This window comes from Nannobrachium achirus (genome assembly GCF_963921795.1).
Source record: "Nannobrachium achirus genome assembly, chromosome: 6".
NCBI classification, from domain to species: domain Eukaryota; kingdom Metazoa; phylum Chordata; class Actinopteri; order Myctophiformes; family Myctophidae; genus Nannobrachium; species Nannobrachium achirus.
The window spans coordinates 32,165,021-32,189,200 of NC_137815.1; the positions used below are offsets into that span (position 1 = coordinate 32,165,021).

At 41.4% G+C, this 24,180-nt stretch overlaps 1 protein-coding gene across 1 annotated transcript in view; it reads right to left on the minus strand.

Moving 5' to 3' along the window:
* LOC308286475 (receptor-type tyrosine-protein phosphatase gamma-like) overlaps positions 1–21,758 on the minus strand; it is a 187,532-nt gene extending 165,774 nt beyond the window's left edge. The window contains exon 1 of the mRNA XM_080727510.1: positions 21,215–21,758. Coding sequence (XP_080583636.1) covers positions 21,215–21,302 — 88 coding nt within the window. The 5' untranslated portion in view covers positions 21,303–21,758. The remainder of the gene's footprint in view (positions 1–21,214) is intronic.
* Between the last annotated feature and the right edge of the window lie 2,422 nt (positions 21,759–24,180).

Consider the following 24,180-nt stretch of genomic DNA (forward strand, 5'->3'; position numbering starts at 1 on the left):
TCAAAATGTTGAAAACAAACGTAATGACAGGCTTATCACATCACACTACAATCAAAACATTGAAGTAGCAACAGGATAAAACAAATAATAAAACGGTGTGTCATATGTAGGGATGGACATCGGTATCGGCCAATATCAGAAATCGGCAGGTATCATATCAAACCGGCCAAATCGGTGATCGGCAGGTCACTGACATAAATATGCCAAAATCGGCCAATTGTATCTCTTGCACTGCACAGCATGATGCTCGGTCCTGTGACGTAAACATTAGCAAGTAAAAGCCAGTCTACTTAGAGGCAGCCTACAGAATACAGATGGTGCCGATTACCTTTGCAATGTAAGGATATATTCCATAATCCTGTGTTAATGTCGTCTCCAAAAAGAAGGGGGGGAAAAAGCATGCGTCACCTGCTTTCCTCCTGCCTAGTCCAGACGGTCATATTAGACTGGATATTGTCTGTGATTTTGGATATTGTACTATTGTGATTGATTTGGCATTAGTGTTCTTCTAGCTTATTGGTACTCAAATTGAAGTATGTCTTGTAGGCCTACTTGGCCTGAAACAAAAGGGTATTGGAGCAACCCTATTTCCTAGTTCTTAGCTAAAGAAATCGGTATCGGAAAAATCGGTTTTGGCAGGTCAGACCTTCATAAAACCGGTGGATCGGTATCGGCCAAGAATTTTGCAATCGGTCCATCTCTAGTCATATGGCTGTAATGAATTAGAAATGTATTATTCAATTACTTGGAAGTATAGGGTATTAGTGTTTATTTTGAATAAATTCTCAAGGGACAATAATATCTCATCTTCACATAAAAAGGCATTCCTTTAGCAGTACTTGGTTGTATTGTATACTTGAAGAGGTTCGGCTCAGACCCACATCACACCATCGATCGGACCAGTCTGATCTTGTCATCTTCTGTAGCAATACTAGAGGTGTTTGATACTTTACAGTCTCAAAGGCAAGACCGATAGAAATAATCGCTCTTGTCTAGAATACTAGAAAAATATTGTGCTGTATGAGGCCAGTTCTTCGCCAAAATGATTAATCATTTGAACCACAATGGAATGAGGGAGGTATCATAACGCACACCAACAAAAAAAACACTGTTCAGTGTTCACTTCGGTGTCTACTCTCTTTATATCGGTTCCGCCTGCACTCTGACCACCACTGGCATCATAGAATAGGATTACTTTTGTACCATTCTCCACGTCCATATATACTATTTAAAGTGCTGACATCACCAACTAACTGCAAAGGAAGACAGGACAGCACTACAAGTAGTTTCACAGTAAACAAACATATTTTGCAGGATCTGTGCAGACCTTCATCTACTTAATAAAACGATGGAATGTAAAACAGTCAAACAAGTGAAAACACAAACATACACGACTGCTATACAGGTTGTCAATAAATACCTGAACGCCATACAGTATTGTATTTTATTTTATCTGTTACTTTAATGGCTGAAAATAGAACTGTAGCCCTGAGATGCATCAACAGGTTTTGACCCACCCACTTGACACTGCCGGGGTGTCTGTACAGCCGTAAAAAAAACAATGGGGGAGTTTCTTGATGCTTGATGGTTTATGTGTTGGCGTCCTGTATTCCACATTCTGAGCTTCTCTAAAGTTAGTCAGTAAATTATAATTGCAGTGTTTGAGATAAAGGGATTGTCTTCTTACTGATATATAGTAACATGGATTGTATTTTAATTCGTATTTTACTTTCCTTTGAAAAAAGCTATTATTTGCTCATGGATTTTATTTGATTAGCATTCAAAATATACAGGCTGGTCTGAATGAAGCGACGTAATTATTTTCCAAAACAAGGTATATTTTTCAGAGCAAATACAATAATTGACCACTATGAATGAGGCATTCGCTGAAATAAGACTTTGATGTAAAAGAATAGTATTGCTTTTCCGTTTCGTTTATTTGCGTCGCTCATGGTGTGTAATGACCTTTAGTCTTAAACTCAGTCTGTCTGTCTCGATTTTGACTCTACTACAAACACATTCTTTAAACAGGGGGTGCCAGAGTTGTGTGCTTAGAATATGCAAACATGTCTTCCTTGTGTATTTTTGGTTTCTTCTTGAAAGCTGAAAGCCTTGGAGTCAAAAGACTCAGATCAAAATAAACTTCTTTCGCGACACACTAAAATCATCCCCTCTCCCTTATTATCATACAACAACAGCTGTGGGCGTGGCTATCTCAAGGTGGGTGGTTGCTAAGGTGAAAACCAGGTATACTTGTGGGTGTGGCCACATAAAAACATCCTTTTAACAATTTCTGTATGTTTAAAAAAAATATTTTCCGACTAGTATAATCATAATACATGTTTTATGGGGGGGATCATGGCACACCGTCTTTAAATGAGCATATAGCATACTGTACTATGGTTTGTCTTGATGAATCACAGATTATTATGAGCCAGCGTTCATTACTTCAGGCTTTAATGTAGGGTATTATAGGTAATATGTATACTAATGGTACCCACAATGCACTGAATAGCGTGTTAATTGTGCCGTCAATGGCTGTTACAGAGCGCTGGGGTCGACTTGATCGCTCTGTAAGTAAATGAAAGAATGGGCTTAATTAACTGAATAGGTACAATAGGTTGTTTATGCCATCTGTAAATCTAGGGCTGGAGCACAGCCTACACAGGGAAAACACAGTGAAGAGTAATCACTGGGGTAGTTATATCACAGCTGAAGACAAGGAGCAGTCAGTCACATGCTTCAGTTTCCCCTGTTGACATAATGCTACACAGTATGCCATTATGTATTAAAGATTTGCCAATTCTTGTGGAGGAAGCCAACTAACTACTTTAAGTGATTTAAAGTGATTTACAGTAGTGATTTAGGTTTTCAACCTAGTGGTCCTTGAGGGAGTTCCAGGTGCCACCAAATGGACCCTTCCATTATAGATCTTTAACTCTTGAGAGTGTAAATTGTAAGTAAAGTAAACTTAGTTAGCTAATCAAGTAACTGTGCCATTGTTATGGGATGTTAAATCGCCATGGCATTGTTTCACAGTATGAAGGAAGGAACATTTATCATTACAGTCGGCAGCATTGAGATATATTGATGATGGTACAGGTTTCATTGGGTTATGTTTGATTCAGTGTGGCTGAGTCTCCATGGTTACCACATGCAGACCACTTTCACATGAAGCAGGGAGAGATGCTGAGGAGCAGCCTGAATGCCGCCAGACTTCCATCTTAAAAAATGCATTTTATCATTTTATCCAGGAAAAAGTAGCACGATTGTTCAGAATTCCTTAAGATTTGTTTTTTCTCTGAATAATTCTTTAAGAAATAAACTTGTAAAAGCATAGCCCTATTTGAGAACCTTTTTGTCTCAGATACACAAGTTGGTGCCAATGTTCATTGTCACATTTAGAAATAATAGATCAAATTCCTGCACGACTTTACCTGTACTATAAGAAAGCTATAGTGGGGAAACTAAACTTGGCATGTCAATTGCTATTTCAAAAGTTTTCTTTAAAACCACAACATGGTAAACTCTTGAAATGATGAGGTAGAGAAGAACTATTCAATTGAACCACAGATCAATGTAGAACAATCTGCTTAAACGCAACATTTACACTTTGAAAAGGCCACTCTTTCTGTACATGTTTGTTAGTGCGTATCATTTTCTTTTAGACTGGCCATTATGTTCTCATGGCGAGATTTGTTTTCCAAAGCCTGAACCAGTGACTTAAACTGTACTGTCTAATATACGGCCCCTAAAGATTAACCTTGGGAATTACAATAACATGCCTTTGTATTTAACAAGACGTCAATAAGACGTAAACATGCTTATAGGCCGCTTCACTTCCCAATGTATGAATGAATGGACTATTGTAACGTGCGTTGAGTTCAAACTTGCTTAGAAAAACTCTATAAAATGCCATCCATTATTATAGGCCTGGACCGGAATAAGAGGGAGTTCAGGTCCAGGCCTAGTACAGTATATGCATGTGGCAATTTAGTTAAAAACAAGAAGGCTTCCGGTTCTCGTTAATATGTCATATTGAAACAGTGATGTCATGTTGCTGTGATGTCATATTGAGTGGAGGAGTTATTTGCCAGTCCATTAAAATGTGGCAAATAAAATGGAAGTTAATGTGAAAAGTATTCACGGAGTTCCCTGGAATATACCTGGAATTTGGCACTGATCGATCATTGATGAGAGATATGGGACACGGACACGGACACGGACACACACACACACACACACACACACACACACACACACACACACACACACACACACACACACACACACACACACACACACACACACACACACACACACACACACACACACACACACACACACACACACACACACACACACACACACGGCTTGCCTCCAAGGTAATCCAGCCTATATGATTTTTTTCAGGCCTATCAAAATCCAATTTCTGGCTACACCACTGTTGTGAAGTTTTTCTTAATCTAGAATCTTATATTCCACACTCTTTCAGTCCCTCACAATGCAGTAAAGTAACATAATAGACAACTAATACCTTTCATTGAAAGCACTGTGATACTGATTGCTTGGTCATGTGTGAAAGTATGTGTCTCAAAGTAAGAGGAATCCAATCACTAACACAAAGGCTATCCAAAAGCTAAGTACTAACAAAGGCGGAAGAACAGCATTCAATAGAGGGGTACTTGACCGACTCAAGGTAATGATTCTGTGACTCAAGGCAATTACGTGATATTTCTTTAAGTCACAAATCCTTTTCCATTATGGAGGCCTAACAGCAACTGTCTTCTTTATCTTTGTCTTGGCCTCATGCACACCTTTCCCCATTTGGTGTAGGTCGGACGTTATCAACAATTTAGGGATTAAAAATGAAAGAATAAGGATAGAGATAGTAACTGGACATTCACAGTTGTCGTATTTAACCTGTGGGTTATTACGCTAGCTCTTAAATCATTATTACACTTTGCATAGAAATGCATAGCAGATGGGGCGCCCGCTGGCCTGGTGGTCAAGGCGCATACCACATACTAGGCTATGATGCCTGCTGGCGTCGCCGGTTCGATTCCCGATCTGGACGACCTTTGCCACATGTCATTGCCCATCTCTCTCCCCATTTCCTGTCAGTCTACTGTCCTATCAATAAAGGCATAAAAAGCCCAAAAAACAAATCTTAAAAAAAAAAAAAAAAGTGATCCTGGTCTCTATACTGCCTCCCCCTGGCCAACTGGGTGCCTGATGGAGGGGAAAGGAACTGGTTGGAATAACGTGGTCCTTCCACACGCTACGTCCAGCCAGGGAAAGTCCACCCTGTCAGGTGAAAAGAAGCGACTTGTACTCTGCATGCATAGAAGGAAGCATAAGGTCAGTCAGTCTGTTTTCTCCCTAGGTTGGCAGAGGGAGTGTTAGCGGGGCAGGTAAATGCATTTTTGCACTAAAATACTTCACAAGTGGAAAGAAACCTAAAACTTTTCACAAGTACTCCTTAGGGGTTGTTCCTATGATAAAACACGTTAGACACTGAAAAATCAAAATGGCTGCCATGTTTCCAAGATGGCTGCCTCTGAACAGTACGCCAGCCAGTTAATGTCCGATTTTCATAATATTAGAGTTGTTTTGTAGGTTTTAAAACATCGTGAGTTCATTTATTACTCTTTTAAAGCAGCCAGAATAACTTTTCTGACTTTTGGTTGGGGTCTTTCCTCACCTGGGACCCCCCAAACAGACCCCTGAGCTTATCTGAGTAGTCGCTTTGCTCCTGCTCCAGAGCAATGTTAAATTAGATCATAACTGAAGCATTAAAGTTGTTGTAACTGGGCTCTGAAAGCAAAAATGAGTAGTAGCAAATACCCAGGGGTCTTCCACAGGGGTCCCGGACCCCTAGGGGGTCCTCAGAGTTACTACAGGAGGCCTGCCGAATCTTGATGGGGAAGTTCCTTTTTTTTATATGTATATATATTTTTACATTTGAAACTGTTTTTATTAGTATTCTCAGTATTATTTATAACATGTGTGTGTTAGACAGACAGGTTCACAGGTATTGCAAGAATTAAGGTATTGCAACTTCTCACTTTGGGCGCACAGTCTAACATGTCCATTTATTGCATTGCACTAACACTGACAACACAACACACACACCTCTTTGTTATCGTCACCCCAAAACCCGCACCCTATCCTCTTAAAGAGCTCACGGTCAATTGTACCCAAAGAAATTCACTACTATACATGTCCTCCCTAATAATGTTGACAGTTTCCACTATATCATTTGCAGGGAGGAGAGTGCAAGGCAGGTTATTGTTTGAGCAGCTGCACCGTCCCTTGTAACCTGCTTTGCAAACACATTTGATGAGCTTTGCCTTTGCAGCAGGGATGGCAAGAAACCTGACTGGAACATACCCTCCACTCTCTGAATTCCATCTATTTTTTCAATTGATGGAAGCTCAGGGCAATTTGTCAGGTATGACGAAGTAGGCATGATAATACGATACCTTCATCAAGGGACATGATTTTGAGGAAGTGCAAACACATGAAGAGGCTGATACCCCGATTCCTTATCAAGTCCTTGCCTCCGGTACAAAAAAAGGAAATTGATATATTCGAGTGAGTTCAAGTTGATGTTACAAATGTCAAGGGTTCCTTTGCGTTTTTCAGGTGTTGACTGGGGAAGAACATTTGTTGGAATCACCAAAAAGACATGGGTCAATGCCTACTTGATGATGATGATGATGATGATGATGATGATGACCAAGCCACTAACCGCTTCAAGGACCTTGGCAAGGTCATTGGCCATTCCTCCTGAGCTTATAAATTGTGAGCTTCCATCAACATTGCAGTCCGAACATTTTGCATGCCATGTTTACAGTTCAAAAGGTCCAACAACCCTGGGATTACTCAGATGGAAACTATTTCTGTCAAATAACTTGGAGGGTGAGATGCTACCTCCAACTCGTGCTGCACTGCTACCACATTACCTCCGTGCCAACTCCGTCACAATGCAGGATAAATCATACCTGACAAATTTCCCTGTGCTTCCACCAATCGAAGAAAATAGATGGAATTCAGAGAGTGGAGGGTATATTCCAGGTTTCAGTTTTCTTGCTCTCCCTGCTCCAAAGGCAGTACTTGAGCCCATCAAATGTGTCTGCAAAGCAGGTTGTAAGGGACGGTGCAGCTGCTCAAATAACCTGCCTTTCACTCTATGCTATGGTGGAGACTGTGTCAACACTATTAGGTTGGACATTGAAGATGATGATGATGATGAAGACGAATATATCCTGCATGTCTGAAATTACTGTAGTGTAGTGAATCTCTTTGGGCGTAATTAACCATGGGCTCTATAAGAGGATAAGGTGAGGGTTTTGGGGTGACAATAACAAAGAGGTGTGTGTGTGTGTGTGTGTGTGTGTGTGTGTGTGTGTGTGTGTGTGTGTGTGTGTGTGTGTGTGTGTGTGTGTGTGTGTGTGTGTGTGTGTGTGTGTGTGTGTACAAACATTCCCGTGTCATTCCATCCATGTTTCATCTCTGTGATAACTTGGAAATGTTTGCATCTTTGACAGCTAATACACCAGATGTTGTTGTGGTTGATGAAGAGTCCAGGGAAGTGTCTGTATTGGAGATGGCCTGCACCTTTGACCCTAGCCTAGAGGAAGCTTTCATGACCAAGGTCATTAAATACCAACCTCTCCTAAATACGATCTCAGAGCTGGGGTACAGGTGCAGACTATTTGTTTTCATATTTGGCAGCCTAGGACATACCCACAGGCTGGTTGTTAGAGGGTTTCAACAACTTGGAGTGCCTAAAAAAGAGGCAAAAAGGCTGGCAAAGTATTGTTCCGTCTCCGCTATAATCGGCAGCCGCCACATATGGCGGAGACGCTGTTACTTATACCCGTAGAGTACCAAGTGCCTTGCTATTGTATCATGAAGACATAATGCCATGATTTTGTAAATGTTACTCTACTGCACCTATACTATTTGTGTCCTTGTATGCATCTCCTTTGTGTGGACATAAATAAATGGTTAAAATGTGTGTGTGTGTGTGTGTGTGTGTGTGTGTGTGTGTGTGTGTGTGTGTGTGTGTGTGTGTGTGTGTGTGTGTGTGTGTGTGTGTGTGTGTGTGTATGTGTTGTCAGTGTGAGTGCAGTGCAATAAATGGAAATGTTGTTCTGCACCCAAAGTGAAAAGTTGCAATACCTTCATTATTGCAATCCCTGCAGTAACAGCTGTCAACCATAACTGTTTTAACACAAAAAACATTATAAATAATACTGAGAATACTAATAAACCATCAAAGTACAATACATAAAACCAGGATACATAAAAACATTCAAAGTTTCAAATGTAAAAACAAAAAGAAAAAAAAAGATCTCATCGAGATTTGGCAGGCCCCCTGTAATAGCTCTGAGGACCCCCCCAGGGGTCCCGGACCCCCCGTGGAAGACCTCTGTTATTTGCTACTAGTCATTTTTTATTTCAGAGCATATTTCAGATCTAATTTAACATTGTTCTGGTGCAGGAGCAGAGCGATTACTGAAATAGGCTCAGGGGTCTGTCTGGGGGGTCCCAGGTGAGGAAAGACCCCAACCAAAAGTCAGAAAGGTTATTCTGGCTGCTTTAAAAGTGTAATAAATGAACTCAGGATGTTTTAAAACCTACAAAACAACTCTAATATTATGAAAATTCGATATTAACTGGCTGGCGTACTGTAAAACATATCCGAAAAGGCGGCCATCTTTAAAACTGGCGGACATTTTGAAAATTAAGTGTCTAATGTGATTTTTCTAAAGAATGACCCAAGAGGTACACTCTGTAAAATTGTGGTGCTTCTTTCCAGAACTGAAGTATTGTTCTCCTTAACAGCCCCGCTATGTAGCGGCCAGAATTACATTAGATAATTGACACCGGGTGAAAAATGGGTTACAAAATCGTGGGATAAAAATGTGTTAAAAAAAGAAGAAATGCATAGCAAAACTCGACTCATTTAAATCTGGTAAATGTTTTTTACCAGCTTGCTAGAGCTGGTCAAGGAGGGTCCTCAGGAATGTGGGTGGTTCCTTCAAAATGGGGGTGTGCCCTTCATTTCTTATAAACCCCACGGCACGCATAGTACATCTAAAGGACGGATTGCCCCGCCCCCAGCTATTAATTTCAATTTAAGTTGCTCAGTGGCGTTTGAAGCACCCGGAAGTCTGCCACCTCGATTGGCCTCGATATCGAGGTTAATCAAGCTGGCCATAGAGTTATGAGCAGGCGCACTAGGGTTTAAAACGGTAGCCACACGTGCAGCAGCATTTTACATGGGGAAGTGTTGCTGTCCCCGATTTGATCACCATGCGACGGCCTTTTCAATGTTCTGTACCATGGTTTCTAGGGGCTTGACCCCATGAAGCAAAAGGGTGTGGCGTTAGGGGAAAGGGACATCTGGTGGCCAAAGAAATTAACTACAGATTTTAAAGTTGATACTTCATTAACAAGGAAATTCGTTGTCTCTGAAACAGTGTTCAAACGAGTTGCATATGTTATTTAATACTGCAGCTTTTATTGTTTAGCTTGCCACAAGCTGGTATACATTGACTTGACATTTCTTTCTTGTCGTTTTATAGTTTGCATAGGTTATAAGGTTATTGGACTTAATATGAATTATAATTAATATAATAATACATAATAACTATATTATTATATGAATTCATAATGATTTGGCTATAACAGTGACAACATGGTAATACTGCGTTACAGAAATGCGATATGCCTCTTATTTAGCATAATTATTAAAAAACAGCTCAATTACAATACATTGCCATGTTATCTGTAATCAAGAAAGCCTGCTGATAACTATAGGAAAGGAGATGAGTGGGCCAGCTATTGTGTCAAATTGAAACCAAGCTCTATCCGCGTAAGTATGCTCTATTAAACATTTTGTTTGTGCCTCTTACCATCAAAAGGATAGCCACAGTAAGACAGAATAGGCTCTGCAATTACCCTTTATTCTTCACAAATCCATGATTATGGTAAATAGTCCTTTCCCGATTAGTCAGGATTACACTCAGTTATATCACCAATATCATGAAGCTTATTCAACCGTTTTTCCGCACTGGCACAGCCAAAGAGCTTAGAAAGATTTTTTTTTTTTTTTTTTTTTTTTACAATATTCTTGGGTCTTTTCTGCCTTTGTTGATAGTAAGTACAGTGTAGTATTGACAGGAAACGGGGAAAGAGTCAGGGAGTGACACAGCAAAGTTCCATCAAGCTTGGGAATCAAACCTAGGAATCACCGCCAGGCTGCTTCAGAGCCTACTGTATATGGTATGTGCCTTAACCAATTGGCCACTGGGTTCCCATTTCCAAACACTGGGTCGGACTCGGGACCCATTTTTATGGGGCCCTCAACTTTTGGTTTTCTATATTTTGTTTTTAATTATTATTATTTCAAAACATTTAAAACACATTCTGTGCCACCTATTTGGCAACACTAGATGGAGCCACTGCCAGGGTTTTTCATAGATTTGCCCTATTTCTACGGCCCACAGGAAGTGACGTGCGTGCATGTTGATGATGACGCTTCCTTCCATACGTCTTTTTTACTTGTCTTTTTTCACTTAGAGGAGAAACATTGCTCCCGTTAACATCCTCCGCCTTAGAGAGCCCTGTAAAAAAAAAAAGAGTGCTTCGGGCCGATCGCCGCGATCTGGAGATAAAGTATGAAAAAACGCTGTTTATCTGCGTGGGCTAGACTGGGAAGCAATGAAGCCGACGCAGCTTAATGACGCCACCATCGCCCAAAGCAACATGGGAAATGAAGTTCCTGCACACCAACCGGTACAGTAGACCGCGATATGATATAAAATATTAATAAGTACAATATCCGAACATACTCCTCAATGGCATAGAACCGCCAATTAATCAATATCCGAACATACTCCTCAATGGCATAGAACCGCCAATTAATCAATATCCGAACATACTCCTCAATGGCATATAACCGCCAATTAATCAATATCCGAACGTACTCCTCAATGGCATAGAACCGCCAATTAATCAATATCCGAACATACTCCTCAATGGCATGGAATGTGAAAATGTATCTACAAGCTCACAACGTGGCACGAAGCGATGCATTGAGAGCTTGTAGATCTGCTATTTTCACTAGTTTGGCTCCTGGTCAAACGTCTAATTTCTCTTTTGGGTTTGGAGCTAAAAAGTATGGGAACCACTGCACTAGGCCATCGGTGTGCCCAAGATCCCACAACCTTTTGATCATTGGTCCAAAGGACAGCCAATGATCCCATGCTTCACAATCGCTTAACTCATTGACTGCCAAGGCACGAGTTTCACGAGTTATTACAGTACTCCCAGGCTGCCACAGCCCGAGTTTCCCGAGTTGGAAGCCATTTTGAAAAAAAAAAAAAAAAAATTATTATTTTTTTTTTTCAAAATTTTTTTTTATAAAAAAATTTCTAATAAAAAAATTTCTAAAAATGCCTCAAATGTATTAGGCATGATCGCAATTGCGAAATTGCATGTTTAGCCCCATAACAAACACATCTTTCAAAATGTCAAAAATGGCTGTTTTGTCTGACTTTGAAGGCTTGTATCTCATGAATGCCTGAACGGATTCCCAAGCGGATTTTTTTGTTTGAAAGCTGTTAAAAAGTACTACACATATGGTGCATGATCTAGGCATGGGCGTGCACGATCCGTGCACTAAAAATTGATCCGTGCACTAGAAATTTGGAAGGTGGCAGTGTTTGTTTTGTCTGACTTTGAAGGCTTCTATCTCATGAATGCCTGAACGGATTTCCAAGCGGATTTTTTTGTTTGAAAGCTGTTAAAAAGTACTACACATATGATGCATATATGGTGCATGGGCGTGCACGATCCGTGCACTAAAAATTGATCCGTGCACTAGAAATCTAGGATAGTGGCAGTCTGGTACTTGGGGGCCATCTTGAAATGGCATTCAATGAGTTAATTCCAATGCAGCACAGCTCACAACGAGTCACATTGCGTTGCCCTTTTGGCTTTTCCTATAATGATGTCCAAAATAGGTTATAGAGTCAGTTTGTAATTTATAAAGCAGATACAAAAGTTACCCACAAAAATGCAGTAAATACTATTGGGCTATACTAAAATAAATTGTAAATAGCCCAAGTCAATTTAATTTGTCATAGGTTAAAAAAGTCCTTACGTTGTCACTACACTGTATGTTAAAAAAAAAAGCAGCTGGGTTGGGCTGCGATATCTGAATTTCCCCCGCGGGATAATATAGGTAGCTATTATTTTATTATATTGTTGTTTTGTTTACAGTTGAGTGAGAAAACAATGTTGCACATTAAGTTAATCATTTGGGGACCACCCAAAATCATTTTGGGACCTCTCTGGGGTCTCGACCCACAGATTGACAAACGCTGAGGCATTTGTGTACTGGGTCAGAGGTGTCAATAGACCGTTTGTCAGCCTTCTGATTGGTCCCTGAGACTCCCTGACTGGCCAACCAGAAAAAAACATTCACTTTTTGCTATCGGGGGTGGAGTTTGTGCAGTGGAGAATGTTAAATGTGGCTTTCAAAACTGTCCGCAGTGCGCGACACGGCGATCGCCCGGTACGGCCGCGATCTCGGCCGTGATCTCGCTCATCATAATGAATAAGCTTCAACAAACTAGTTCACATGGACCATATCAATGGTCTAAGAGTCACGATTGGGTACATATATTTTAAATGGGCAGAATTACGAAAAGCCAGCCTATTATGTGAGGTTAGGATTATAGTTCTGTCCTCTTCCTACCCAGGATGCAATGCGCGGTCTATTCTCTTTCTGATCCAGAGGATTAAACTAATTAAAACATTTATTTTCGGGGGGAAAACTACTGTTTTGCTATGTAATTACTGTACCTTTTTCTTCCCTTTTTATTAATATCACGTAGATGTGTTTTTTGTGGTACTTTATATAGCTGTAATTAGGCTATGAAGGGAAAAAAAATCCCATCCACTACCACTATAAAAGAATCTGCAAAGAGGATTCTGTCCCACTGGGATTAAACAAATTAAAACATATATTTTCGGGTAAACCCCCTGTTTTGCAATGTAACTACTGTACCTTTGTCTTCCCTTTTTATTAATATCACCTAGATGTTTTTCCTTTGGTACTTTATATAGCTGTAATGAGGCTATGAAGGAAAAAAAAAATCCCATTCACTGCCACTATAAAAACAATCTGCCCAGGGTCAAATGTCCTATCATAGTAACAGGGCAGAATGGGGCGGGATTTGCAAAAGGGCTTATTGGGTATGGCAAGCTATGGCAGCTGCCATACCCTTGGCTACAGGGGGAAATAATAAAATGTACTGTAATCGTGCCCGTTGCTAAGGTATGGCAACCTGACTGGTGTCTTGAACACGCGCGAGGGCACGCATGCAAGACACCAGTCATGTTGCCATACCTTAGCTTTTTCTGAATTGACGCCGCTGTACTGGGTGCTGTGTCAAGCGGCAAGCGCACACACTGCATAGTAAACACTGATGGAGTAGAAGACTTCTTAAAAGTTTTTAGATTAATATAAGACAATTTGCTTGCATACAGCCGCGTGCCGTTCTGCATCGATTCACTGACGTTACATAATTGTTACTTTTAGCCTACGTTTGTTGTTGTTTTTCCTCCTGAAGGAACGTCACGTGGCTAAATCGTTAGCATGCTAGCGCTTTAGCCCCGTTCCTTTAGCCTTGGAGGAGACGAGAGGCATACAAAAATAGCTGATCTACAAGCTTGTGGCTCGTCGACCGTGCAACGTGTTGTGAGCTTGTAGATCCACCCACTGTTTAGCTTCAAGCTAAGCCTCGTGCATTTCTTTAGAGACCAGGTCTCCCTCCTGTCCAGCTGCTACTATTATCTCTGTGTCTCCTCCGGCTCCTTCAGGAGTGATTTCTGCTGCTTCCGTAAACACGGCAGATGCGGCAGCGGCGCACATGTCACGTGACGGTTTTCGGTTTTGGCTTACGAGACCGTCAACATTTTATAACACCGTATCAAACCGAAACACCGAAAAACCGTACAACTCTAATTTTTAGCATTTGAATTATTCGACCTCAAAGTATCTGAATAGTCGAATATTCGACAGGACTGGCCAAACTGTCAAATATTAGGTAAGCAAGAGGCGAACATTGTGAAAATAGCAGATCTACATGCTATCTGCTATTTTAAGAATATTTATCTGCAGAACCAAGTCACATTAAATGTAATACCTACAATTCCAAGTGCTTGTCAGGGTTCAAATATGTTTATTTTGGGGGTCACAGCCTAAAAAGGTTTGAGAACCCCTGGTATAGAGCATTAACAAATTCATCCACCAGGGGCATTGACAACTCATTCTTATGACTTCCTATCTAGCCAAGCTTTATAAACTATATATTTTTTAAAGAGAAAAACAATAAAAAAAACATGAATATTCGACTTTGGTGAACAACGTCGAATAGTGACTTTGATATTCGAATATTCGAATATTTGGTGAAAGCCCTAGTATATATCAGCCTACGCCGGCTTTTAGGCTGACGAGGAGGAGAGTTTCAAAGCCCTGTCTTGAGATGGCTGTTTACTGCAGGAACAGATGAGCTCTAGAATCCCTAGATGATTAGTGGTTACTGGTTACCTGGGGAGAAGTGCTCTCAGCTGTGATAAACACTGGTGCTGTGAGGTTTAGACTAGCCATGACAATAACATGCATCCTTTGCTGCAAGACATCAAGTGTAAACTAAACCAGGGAGTACCACAAAAATGCTCAGTGTTTACTGTATTTTGTATTCATCAGAGGCAATTCTTGATGTTGCCCATTCTTCTTTTTTTCCTCTGTTTGTTAAATACAATAGTTGTCTTTGTTGGGAATGCCTGAAGCCATGTCATACTGAAATATGAAAATATCAAAACGGGAAAAGGCCACGGTATCCAGGTCCCTGGTTAATTATGCTTCCCACTAACAGGGTTTTTTTTTTATGTTTGCGTTGAAGAATGGAAACATTTGCATTACCCAGAGGGAAAGCGCGTCAACAGGATCGATAGGGCAGTCTGTAAGCCAGCCCCACGAAACTATCTAACTCAGCACATCCTCCCCTTTGGATTTCTAAGAAATTAGCTGGGACAAAATATGTTCACAGTAGAGAAACTATTGCCATTTGTTACAAAGCCATAGATACTGTTGGGTTAGTTTGGTCACATTATTAAAATAAGGAAAAGTAAGCTTTTTGATATGCAATGGGCAAGTGAAAGATAAAGTTCCTATAGGCTATCTTTATTCTTTTTTTATGACTAAAACATAAAAATATACCTCTCATGATGCTCTGTGTATGTGTCTGCTAAATGCCTAAATTGTAATGCTCTCCTAATGTTATGAGGAGACAAGGTGTTCAAAAGAATTATTCGATTTGGAGGAACACATTTATAAAAGGGGTTCAGTCAAAAGTGTGTGAAAGTGAAAGCTACGCGTCTCAAACTGGTTCTTTTAACTCCACAGAGGAAAGAGCTAAGGGACTGATCTCTCAGCGTTAATTTAGAAAAAAACAAACATCATCTCCGCAAGGTTTTAATGAGGGGTGTTCTCCACTCATGCTCAGACACTGATGGACTGTTAGAATCAGCTCACTGCTCTGTGCCAGTACAGGCAGGAGAGAGAACATAAACTCGGTGCTACTGCTTGCAGAGAATAATCTATTATCAAGGAAAGTTTATGAAGCTTCAAATCAAGAAATGGAAGTTTGCTTCATCACAAACAGCCATCCTCATTTAATTGAGCAAAAAAGAACATTTTAATGCAAATAAGGCGATATCTAGTCTGAAATGTTGAGGTTGGGTGCTCTTTCACAATCTTCTGCCATGATTAATTATCATTCTAAAAATATAAGGACCGTGATAGGACAAATTAAACTCCATATTCCTCCATATTTAAATGCATGGGGGGGGGGGTTGCCTTTATTAAAACCCATTTAGTACCAGGTATTAATTAATTAATTCAGTAGCTTCTGCCAGTGTTGTCAGTTAATTTGACTCTATGAACGGTCAAGGTGTCCAATTAACTCATCTGGTGCCGATCCCGAACTAGTTCGGCTTTATTTCAATCCAATACAATCTTTTTTTTATTAATTCACTTACCCCGAGCTGCTTGTAGAGTCGTGGGTGGTCCTGGCTCGCTAGCCGCTAGCCAGCTAGCCGTTCTACTCTGTCCGACGATATATTCCATTAAAAATGGTTTAAAATACATTTTTGAGCTCCCCAATGTTCACCCGATGTTCGGCGCCGCTTCCGATGAGTACACGAGTGTGCCGATCCCCAAGTAGTTCGGCTTTATTTAATTAAATGAATAAAATGATAAGAGGCCTTCTGAAGCCTGGCTTGATTTTTGTAGCTACTAGCCGAAAGCCAACAACGTCCCAGCCGGCCGTAATTTGCGAACGCAATCGCCAATCTCCGCCTAATCCAATGAAAGACCGCATCTTTAAAGGCTTATATCTCTTTTTTGTGTTTTAGGAAAGCGGCGCGAGGTTTATTTACGGCGAAATCGCCCAAAAATGATCTTTTAGATGACAAAATGGGAATAGCCATTCTGTTAGCATCTTCATCCGGGACATTTCCATGCAGTGCATCAACGTGAGCACGTCAGGTCCTGCAAGCTGAAGTCCTGGAAGCTAAAGCGCTCGCCTATGAGAGATGCGCTGGCATTCTTTGGCCCCTAGAGGGCGCTGGCACGCAAAGAGTTAACGGGGGAAATTCAGTCGTTAATGGCAGTTACAGTCTCACTTTTCTTTTCGCTTGCTTTTGCCATCGTTTATATCTTCCAACCTGGTGGAAAGGATGCCACAGAGAAACTGCCAGCACCTTGGACTTCAATTCAAAACGAAATTAATTAATAAATGGGTGGGGCATGCAAAACACATGTTGTTATTATTAGCAGCAGTAATGGGAAATGTGCAAAATTGATCAAATATGTGTAATTTATGCTGATAGCTTACATATACTCATAAATTACACTTTGTATTATGTATATATGTACATTGTGCAACTAACTCAGGTTTTGTGGTGAAATTATAAGTTGGAGAGGCTAGCCTAGTAGCCTGTCAGAGACAATTGAACGAATACTGACCCAGCAACAATAACAATATATGCCATACCATAGCATGCAGGTAGCTTTATCAACAAAATGCCCATAAATATTTTCATTTAAAGTCTTACAGTCCATGCCTTTTCAAGAAGGCTTAAGGCTGCAGCATAACAATGGGGAAACAAAACTTCAGCCAGACAATTGTGTAGTCTGGGTTGGTCTGGGAAATGCAGACAAGACCAGCCCTTCCTCAACAGACCAACTAAACCCTTTGTGAACTTAGTTGAAATAATCAGTGGAAAAGAGAACAATTAAGAAAGCAACACGTTGTAATGAATGTGCAATTGACGTGTGAATGACAAGACATGTTGAATACAATCTGATCAATTAATTTGTAGTACTTTAGTTTAATGTCATGTACCACTTAAAAAACATGGTTTCAAATGTACCCCTTGAACTGTATATGTCATCTAACTAGAGCCATATACCGGTATGTACTGTATATATAATGTTTGTGTTCAACACATGCCAAACAGAGAGCCCCGTCTCTCTCAAGGTGATCTAACCTCCTTTGAGCTTGCAATGTATCAAATAAATGTAAATGTGTAAATAATATCATGCTCTGCTTAATGTTTCCAATTCAAATAAACCAGCAGCAAAATATACCAGATACTAGTACAACAAAAAGAAAGTTACCAAGGAGTCGAATATGTGAGCAGTGAGCACTTCCATTTGTTTGCATTCTTCTTGAACCGGAGCTATATTACAGTATTCTATGGTATGGTGGTCATAAAGAATGCATACTTTTACATCAGCACGGTGAGAAAGGCACACTTTTTACACTCTGTAAATGCTGTATTCCAGGGGTCTTCAACGTTTTCAGGCCAAGGACCCCTTAGCTGAGAGCGAGATGAAGCAGGGACCCCCTCTACGTATTGTATAAATGTGTGATGGAGATTCTCATCGATTTCATAGATAGATTCGTAGACTTGTTTGACACTTAACCACTTAAAATCTTAAATCGTCGATACTTAGCAAACTTGACCTTTCACTCTGTACTTGGTCTGCTCTTTTTTACCTCTACACCAAACCTATTTGCCAAAAATAGCTGATTTACAAGCTCTCAATGCCTCGCGCTGTGAGAGCTTGTAGATCTGCTATTTTTTGGCTAAAGTTCTCCTCAGAATAGGGATGCAAGGATTCAAGTTGTTCATTTAAAATAATGATCCAATCACACAAGGATTTGGCGGCCCCCCTGTAGTAACTCTGAGGACCCCCTATGGGTCCCGGACCCCCTGCTGAAGACCCCTGCTCTATTCCCTAAAGATGGTGAATGACGGCATTAAGCAATCCTGACATGAGCATTACACTTCAGAGCAAGCTTGTTTAAGGGACGGAGGGGGGGGGGGTGATTGGAGGACAAGGACATATTGACATGGCCAAGTCCTTCAGTACAGCAGTATTATACGTCCTTCAGTGATAGTGCCTTATTGCCTGGACATAAATCACTATTGTCATGAAACAGAGGAAAGTACAGCCATTTGTCCAGCAGCATTTCTCGTTTCCCTCCCTCCCTCCCTCCCTCTCTGTCTTTCTTTCTCTCTCTGAAAACAGGTCTGCCTGAAGCCAGCAAGCATGTATTTTTTTTATTTGGATGCTGGAGCTAGACAGAAGAAATGATGTGGACTGATTGAAGTTGCTGTGGGTAATATTAAGCAATTATCATGCTACTTACTGAGACCAGCTCAGAGTATCTTGGGACTGAAAGGCAAATGATTTATTCTAAACCTAAAAAATATATATATATATATATAAATAATATTAAAAATAATAACCAGTAAGACTCCCTAATCGGGAGATAAGTAACTGTCACATTTATACACAACCTCATGGTGGCGCTAGAAGAGGGGCATGTGAGAAATCAGGGGCAGAAGTTGTGGTTTGCCAGCCAAGGAGTGTGTGTGCAAAGTTTGGCATGGATAGGGGCAACGATGCGTCGGTGCCGGAGATAAGAGTAGGGTCAAAAGTGTGACGTGACGTGATGGACAGACTGACGGAGGGACAGACAGACAGACAGCCGGTGGAGGTTTTTCATAGCAGGTCGCAACAACTGCACACATGTAAAAGGATTGAACTAATGTTCATCTCAGAACTTCTGGTGTACAAGGTCACCCATGCTGACAATTTTATATAACACACACACACACACACACACACACACACACACACACACACACACACACACACACACACACACACACACACACACACACACACACACACACACACTTAGATGACAAAAGACTAATTTGAGTATATGTACAGACCACGTGTATGTATTAGTGAGTGTAGTATACATTTTTGATTTGAAGATGTTTAAGATGTCATTTCTCAGCTTGACATGTCATGTGCTTTGTGAGTGACCTCTTATTGAGTATGTTGCAAAGTTAGATGTGGAAGTATCAACCAGGCACAATCCATCCACAACCTGTATCTGCTGCTCAACTGCCCTCGAAGAATGACAAAACAGAAAAGGAAACGCATCAGACACATTATGATTGATTTGCCAGTGAGGAGGCCTCAAGAATATTTCAGGAAAGAAGTCCCACTCTCAATATCAATAGCCTATGATTGAATTTAAAGAACCCAACATCAAAAAAGTGTGTTTTCTTTTTCTTCACTGAATTGGATATGGATTAACAACACACAATATTAACTGTAGGCTATAATATGCACCATAATGGTTTAAGGGGGTGGGATATATTTGTGATGTTGCACTTCAATAAAGACTAAAGAGTGTTATCTCTCCTATGGTACCACATCAATGCAGCATGGACATGGATATGAAAAAGGTTGGAACGCACTGGTCTAAAAAGCTCCTGCCTACAACTAAAATGTCACTGACTGGTCTGGTGGTGATGATCAGACATGGCAGGAAAACTGTACGCAGTAGCCTGCATAGGAAGGGTCAGAAACGGGGAGGGATGTATATGATTGTCTATGTCTATAGAGCCTATATATTATCATATATAGAAGAATGTGACTATTAGTAAGTGTGGCTATAGTCAGTCAGTCAGGCAGGGTTAGACTGGGTTAGACTGGGTCAGACTGACAGACAGACAGACAGACAGACAGACAGACAGACAGACAGACAGACAGACAGACAGACAGACAGACAACACCTACCTACCTACTGCCTTGTAAATGTCATCCTCGATGTCAACCCACACGACTTCAAGAAAATAAAATTGCATCGTGCAATCAATCAAGTGATATCAATGGTGCGTCATTTCTGAATTCTAACTAATATGAGGGTGGGAAAACTAAGATGAAGTTTAAATTGTTGCACCCACTGGACACCATGGTGGTACACTATGAACTGATCACATATGACACTGACAATAGTGTTATTATAGCCTACTTTAAGCCAGGACTACATTATATAGGACTTGCCAGTGTGTCAGTCAAACGTTAATACACAATATTATTGTGCCCTGGCTGTATGCATCTATAATGGGGACAACAGTACACTACTACAGTACAACCAAACTCTTAATAGTCTTGAAAGGGTCACTAGTAGAGACCAGTGATTCTCTAACTTTTTTATGTCAAGACTCAAGGACCCCCAAATTGACACATATTAGCCTGCTGACCACCCATTTGAAAAGATACACCAGGGACCCCCATTAGGCCCCACAAGAGATTTGTTATGGCTCTATGTGATTCTTAACCGTTCAAGGACCCCCAGTTTAACATGCATTAGACGGACCCCCATAGAATGGCATTATACAGTAAAATCAACGTTTTAACTGTGAGAGTGTAGCCTACGAATGGAACCAATGGGTTACATACCCATAAGGGTCCATTTGGTTCCAAATTATCCTTTAGCTGGGGACCCCCTGGAACTCCCACAAATTCCACAATGACCCCTGAGGGTCCCCGGAGAGCCCAATTTGAGAATCAATGTCGTAGAAATCAGGTCATAATGTCACTGCAGCTTACATTTCTCTTCATTGCATTTGGATATCAACCCCTCCTCGATCGGCTCTAAACACCCTTATTATGATCAAACGGCATCGCTAAAAGCTTGCATAGATGTCGCAAAAAAATCATCAATAATTATGAAACTATAATACTTACCAGGGTGACAGTCTGTGTGTTTGTTGGGCCAGGTTAAAAACATTAAGGATAGGATCCACCAGTAACTCTGTTCCCGTATTCTCCGCATGTTAGAACACTCATCGAGACCAACAAGATTAAGAAGGCAACGGTGACAAAGTTTTGAGGGTTTAAAAAGAAAAAATCACATACGCCTAAAGCGGCAGCTGAGGTCAAGATGACACGAAAACAACGTTCGAATTAAAGGTAAAAAATAAATAAAAATAAAAAGGTGTGTAGTGTTATAAAGCTTCCCAGTCCCACGACCGACAGTCTTCTCCGTTTCAGTCCCAAAATCAGTCGCCTTCTCCGGGCAGAGGCTTCATCTGCTTCTCGGTAGAGACGCAGAACCAGCCCAGGCAGCAGACCCCGTGTGCTGCGAGAAAAAAGAGTTCCCGAGCAGTTTGTTGCCTCGACCTTGTTGTGCACGGACGGACGGAGCGAGCTTCTACATAGCAGCGAAATTCCCAAAGTCAGTCTAGTAGCAGTAGTAAGAGTCCATAGATCGGCGATCAATCGCCCTCTTTAACTGCAGAGGGGGGGAAAAGTGGTCAAATAATATCGATCGCAAAAAAAAAACTGACGCGCGGGTCGTTATTCAGTGATTATCCCTGCCTGTCCACACAGTGCACGTCGAAGATAGACGAGAGAAGGACAACGTGGAGTGTTGTACGAAGAAAGCTGTGTGGGAAACGTCCCATTCTTCCATCCAGGAAGTAGACTCTGGGTCAGGCATGACCAGATCCCTGCCCCTCAGCCCTGCCTGGCCACCGATGCTTTCTGTCGGACAGAATGCACTCACTGCGCGGAGCGGAGGGAAGGGGACCCTGCATGCAATGCATGGGGAGGGAGGGAGGAGCAGGAGCTGGAGGGGAGCTGGGCTCTTGCTATTTGCTGTATGCCAGACCATGTGTTGAGGAGTGAGATGACTATAGACTCACCACTGAGGCTGATATGCTAAAGCATTGTATAGTCTCTCTGCAGTTAATATTATAGGCTACACTCCTTAAATTCACATCGGAATGATCGGATCACAAATTGAACTTGAAAGGCTGTGTCAGAACATCTGTCAGCAGAATTTAGCATTCATTAGACATCCTGAAACACAATTTGAATAACTTTATACAGTCACAGTGACACTTGCAGGTGAAAATATTTGCAGACTAAACAAAATTAAACCCTATATATTCGGTTGTTATTTGCACACAAATCCAATAATGATTCCTCCTGTGAGTGTTCATTGCATTGTTTTCTTGCTGACTGCCTCCTTCCCTCTGTGGCCACCCAGTGTGGTGGCGGTCCCTTCGCCTCCAGCCAGCATAGAGCTGTGAATGGAATAATTTAGCAGTAATCATCACCTTGAACATAATCACATGAGTGTGTATTGGTCTGAGAATTCCATGGTCACTAGTGACACTAACATAATGAAGATGAAGGGAAGTTCTTAGGGATATACAGTTTTGGTCAGGGCTCTTGCATAACTATCCAGCTGGACATTTAATTTGAGGAATCTGATTAAATTTTCATCTAATTACCCTGTTCTCTGTGGGGCCGTTGAGGGCCGTCACAAGGGCCCTTTCCCTTTTAATGCGAGCCATCTGCTTCCTCTCAAAGCCTTCCCTAGACCCGTGGGCATCCTGTCACCATCCTCAGGTTAGGTTGTGTACTCCTTTCAATCATGCCATCACACTGGACCATATCGTACGGTAACCAGAAGACTCGCCCCCAAAACACGCTCGTCCCCATTTATTTTCCGCCGACCGCACGTGTAGCAGAGTGACTCTGCACTGCCTCAGACTGATGGCATCAAAAGGCCAGAGGGATATCCCTTTGGTCTAGTGGTTAAGATTTTAGACTTCCACGTGGGAGATCCAGGTTCGAATCCCGGGCATTACTTTGGTGCCGTGACCCGGATCAGGTTTCCCTGTGGGACAAGGTCAAAAGGGGGGGTGAATGTAGCAGAGTGACCCACTGCCTCAGCCTGATGGCGTCAAAACTCTAGTATCTCCCCTGGTCCAGAAGGATAATCCTTTGGTCTGGTGCTTAAGATGTTAGTCTTCTACACGGGAGTCCCGGGTACAAAATCCAGGGCGTTAAACACGCTGGGGAGGTTTATTGTATTCTTGTATTTCTTTTACTGAGGATGAGGACAAGGTTAGAAATAGGTTAAGTTTCGGCACAGAGCTTACGTTTCATTTAGGAATACTATGTAGAGACTGTTCCGAGGACGCCGCATTTGCACCCGAAGCAACTGTGTTTTGGGGCAGGCGTTTTGGTATTCGACTGTACCACCACCACACCAGAACAAAAATGCTCAGTTATTGCTGCTAATAATAAGCCATAATACCAGTAAGACTCCCTAATCGGGAGATAAGCGACCGCCATGTCGCATACACAAACTTTAGAAGGCAATCGTAGCCAATCAGGAGGGAATATGGGAAATGGGACAGATCCATGATGATTACATGACTTTAGAGATACTGTGTACCGCTTTGCGTGATTTTAGGCCAAAATCTGTAGGAGCAGTGTCCAAAAAATTGTTTAGCAAAAATCGGCCTGATGGTGGCGCTAGAAGAAGGCCATGTGAGAAATCAGGGCCATCCAAGGAGTGTGTGTGCAAAGTTTGGCATCGATAGGGCCAACGGTGCAAAAGTGTGACGTGACGGACAGACAGACAGCCGGTGGAGCTTTTCATAGTAACTTGCGACCTGACAGTCGCAAAAAATAATCTCCCCCAAATGTCATCGTAGAATTGTGTCCGACAGCTGATATAACTGTAGTAGCCTTTACCTCAGACAGAAGAGCGTTAAGAAATATATAATTCTGCTCCAGTTCTCTTCCATGCCCCTCTTTACCTTTAACCATTTCAAGAGTCATATTTTGTATTATTTAAGTGCATTTCTGTTGACAGTCAGTACATAATGTACGACTGAGAGCATCAATTATGC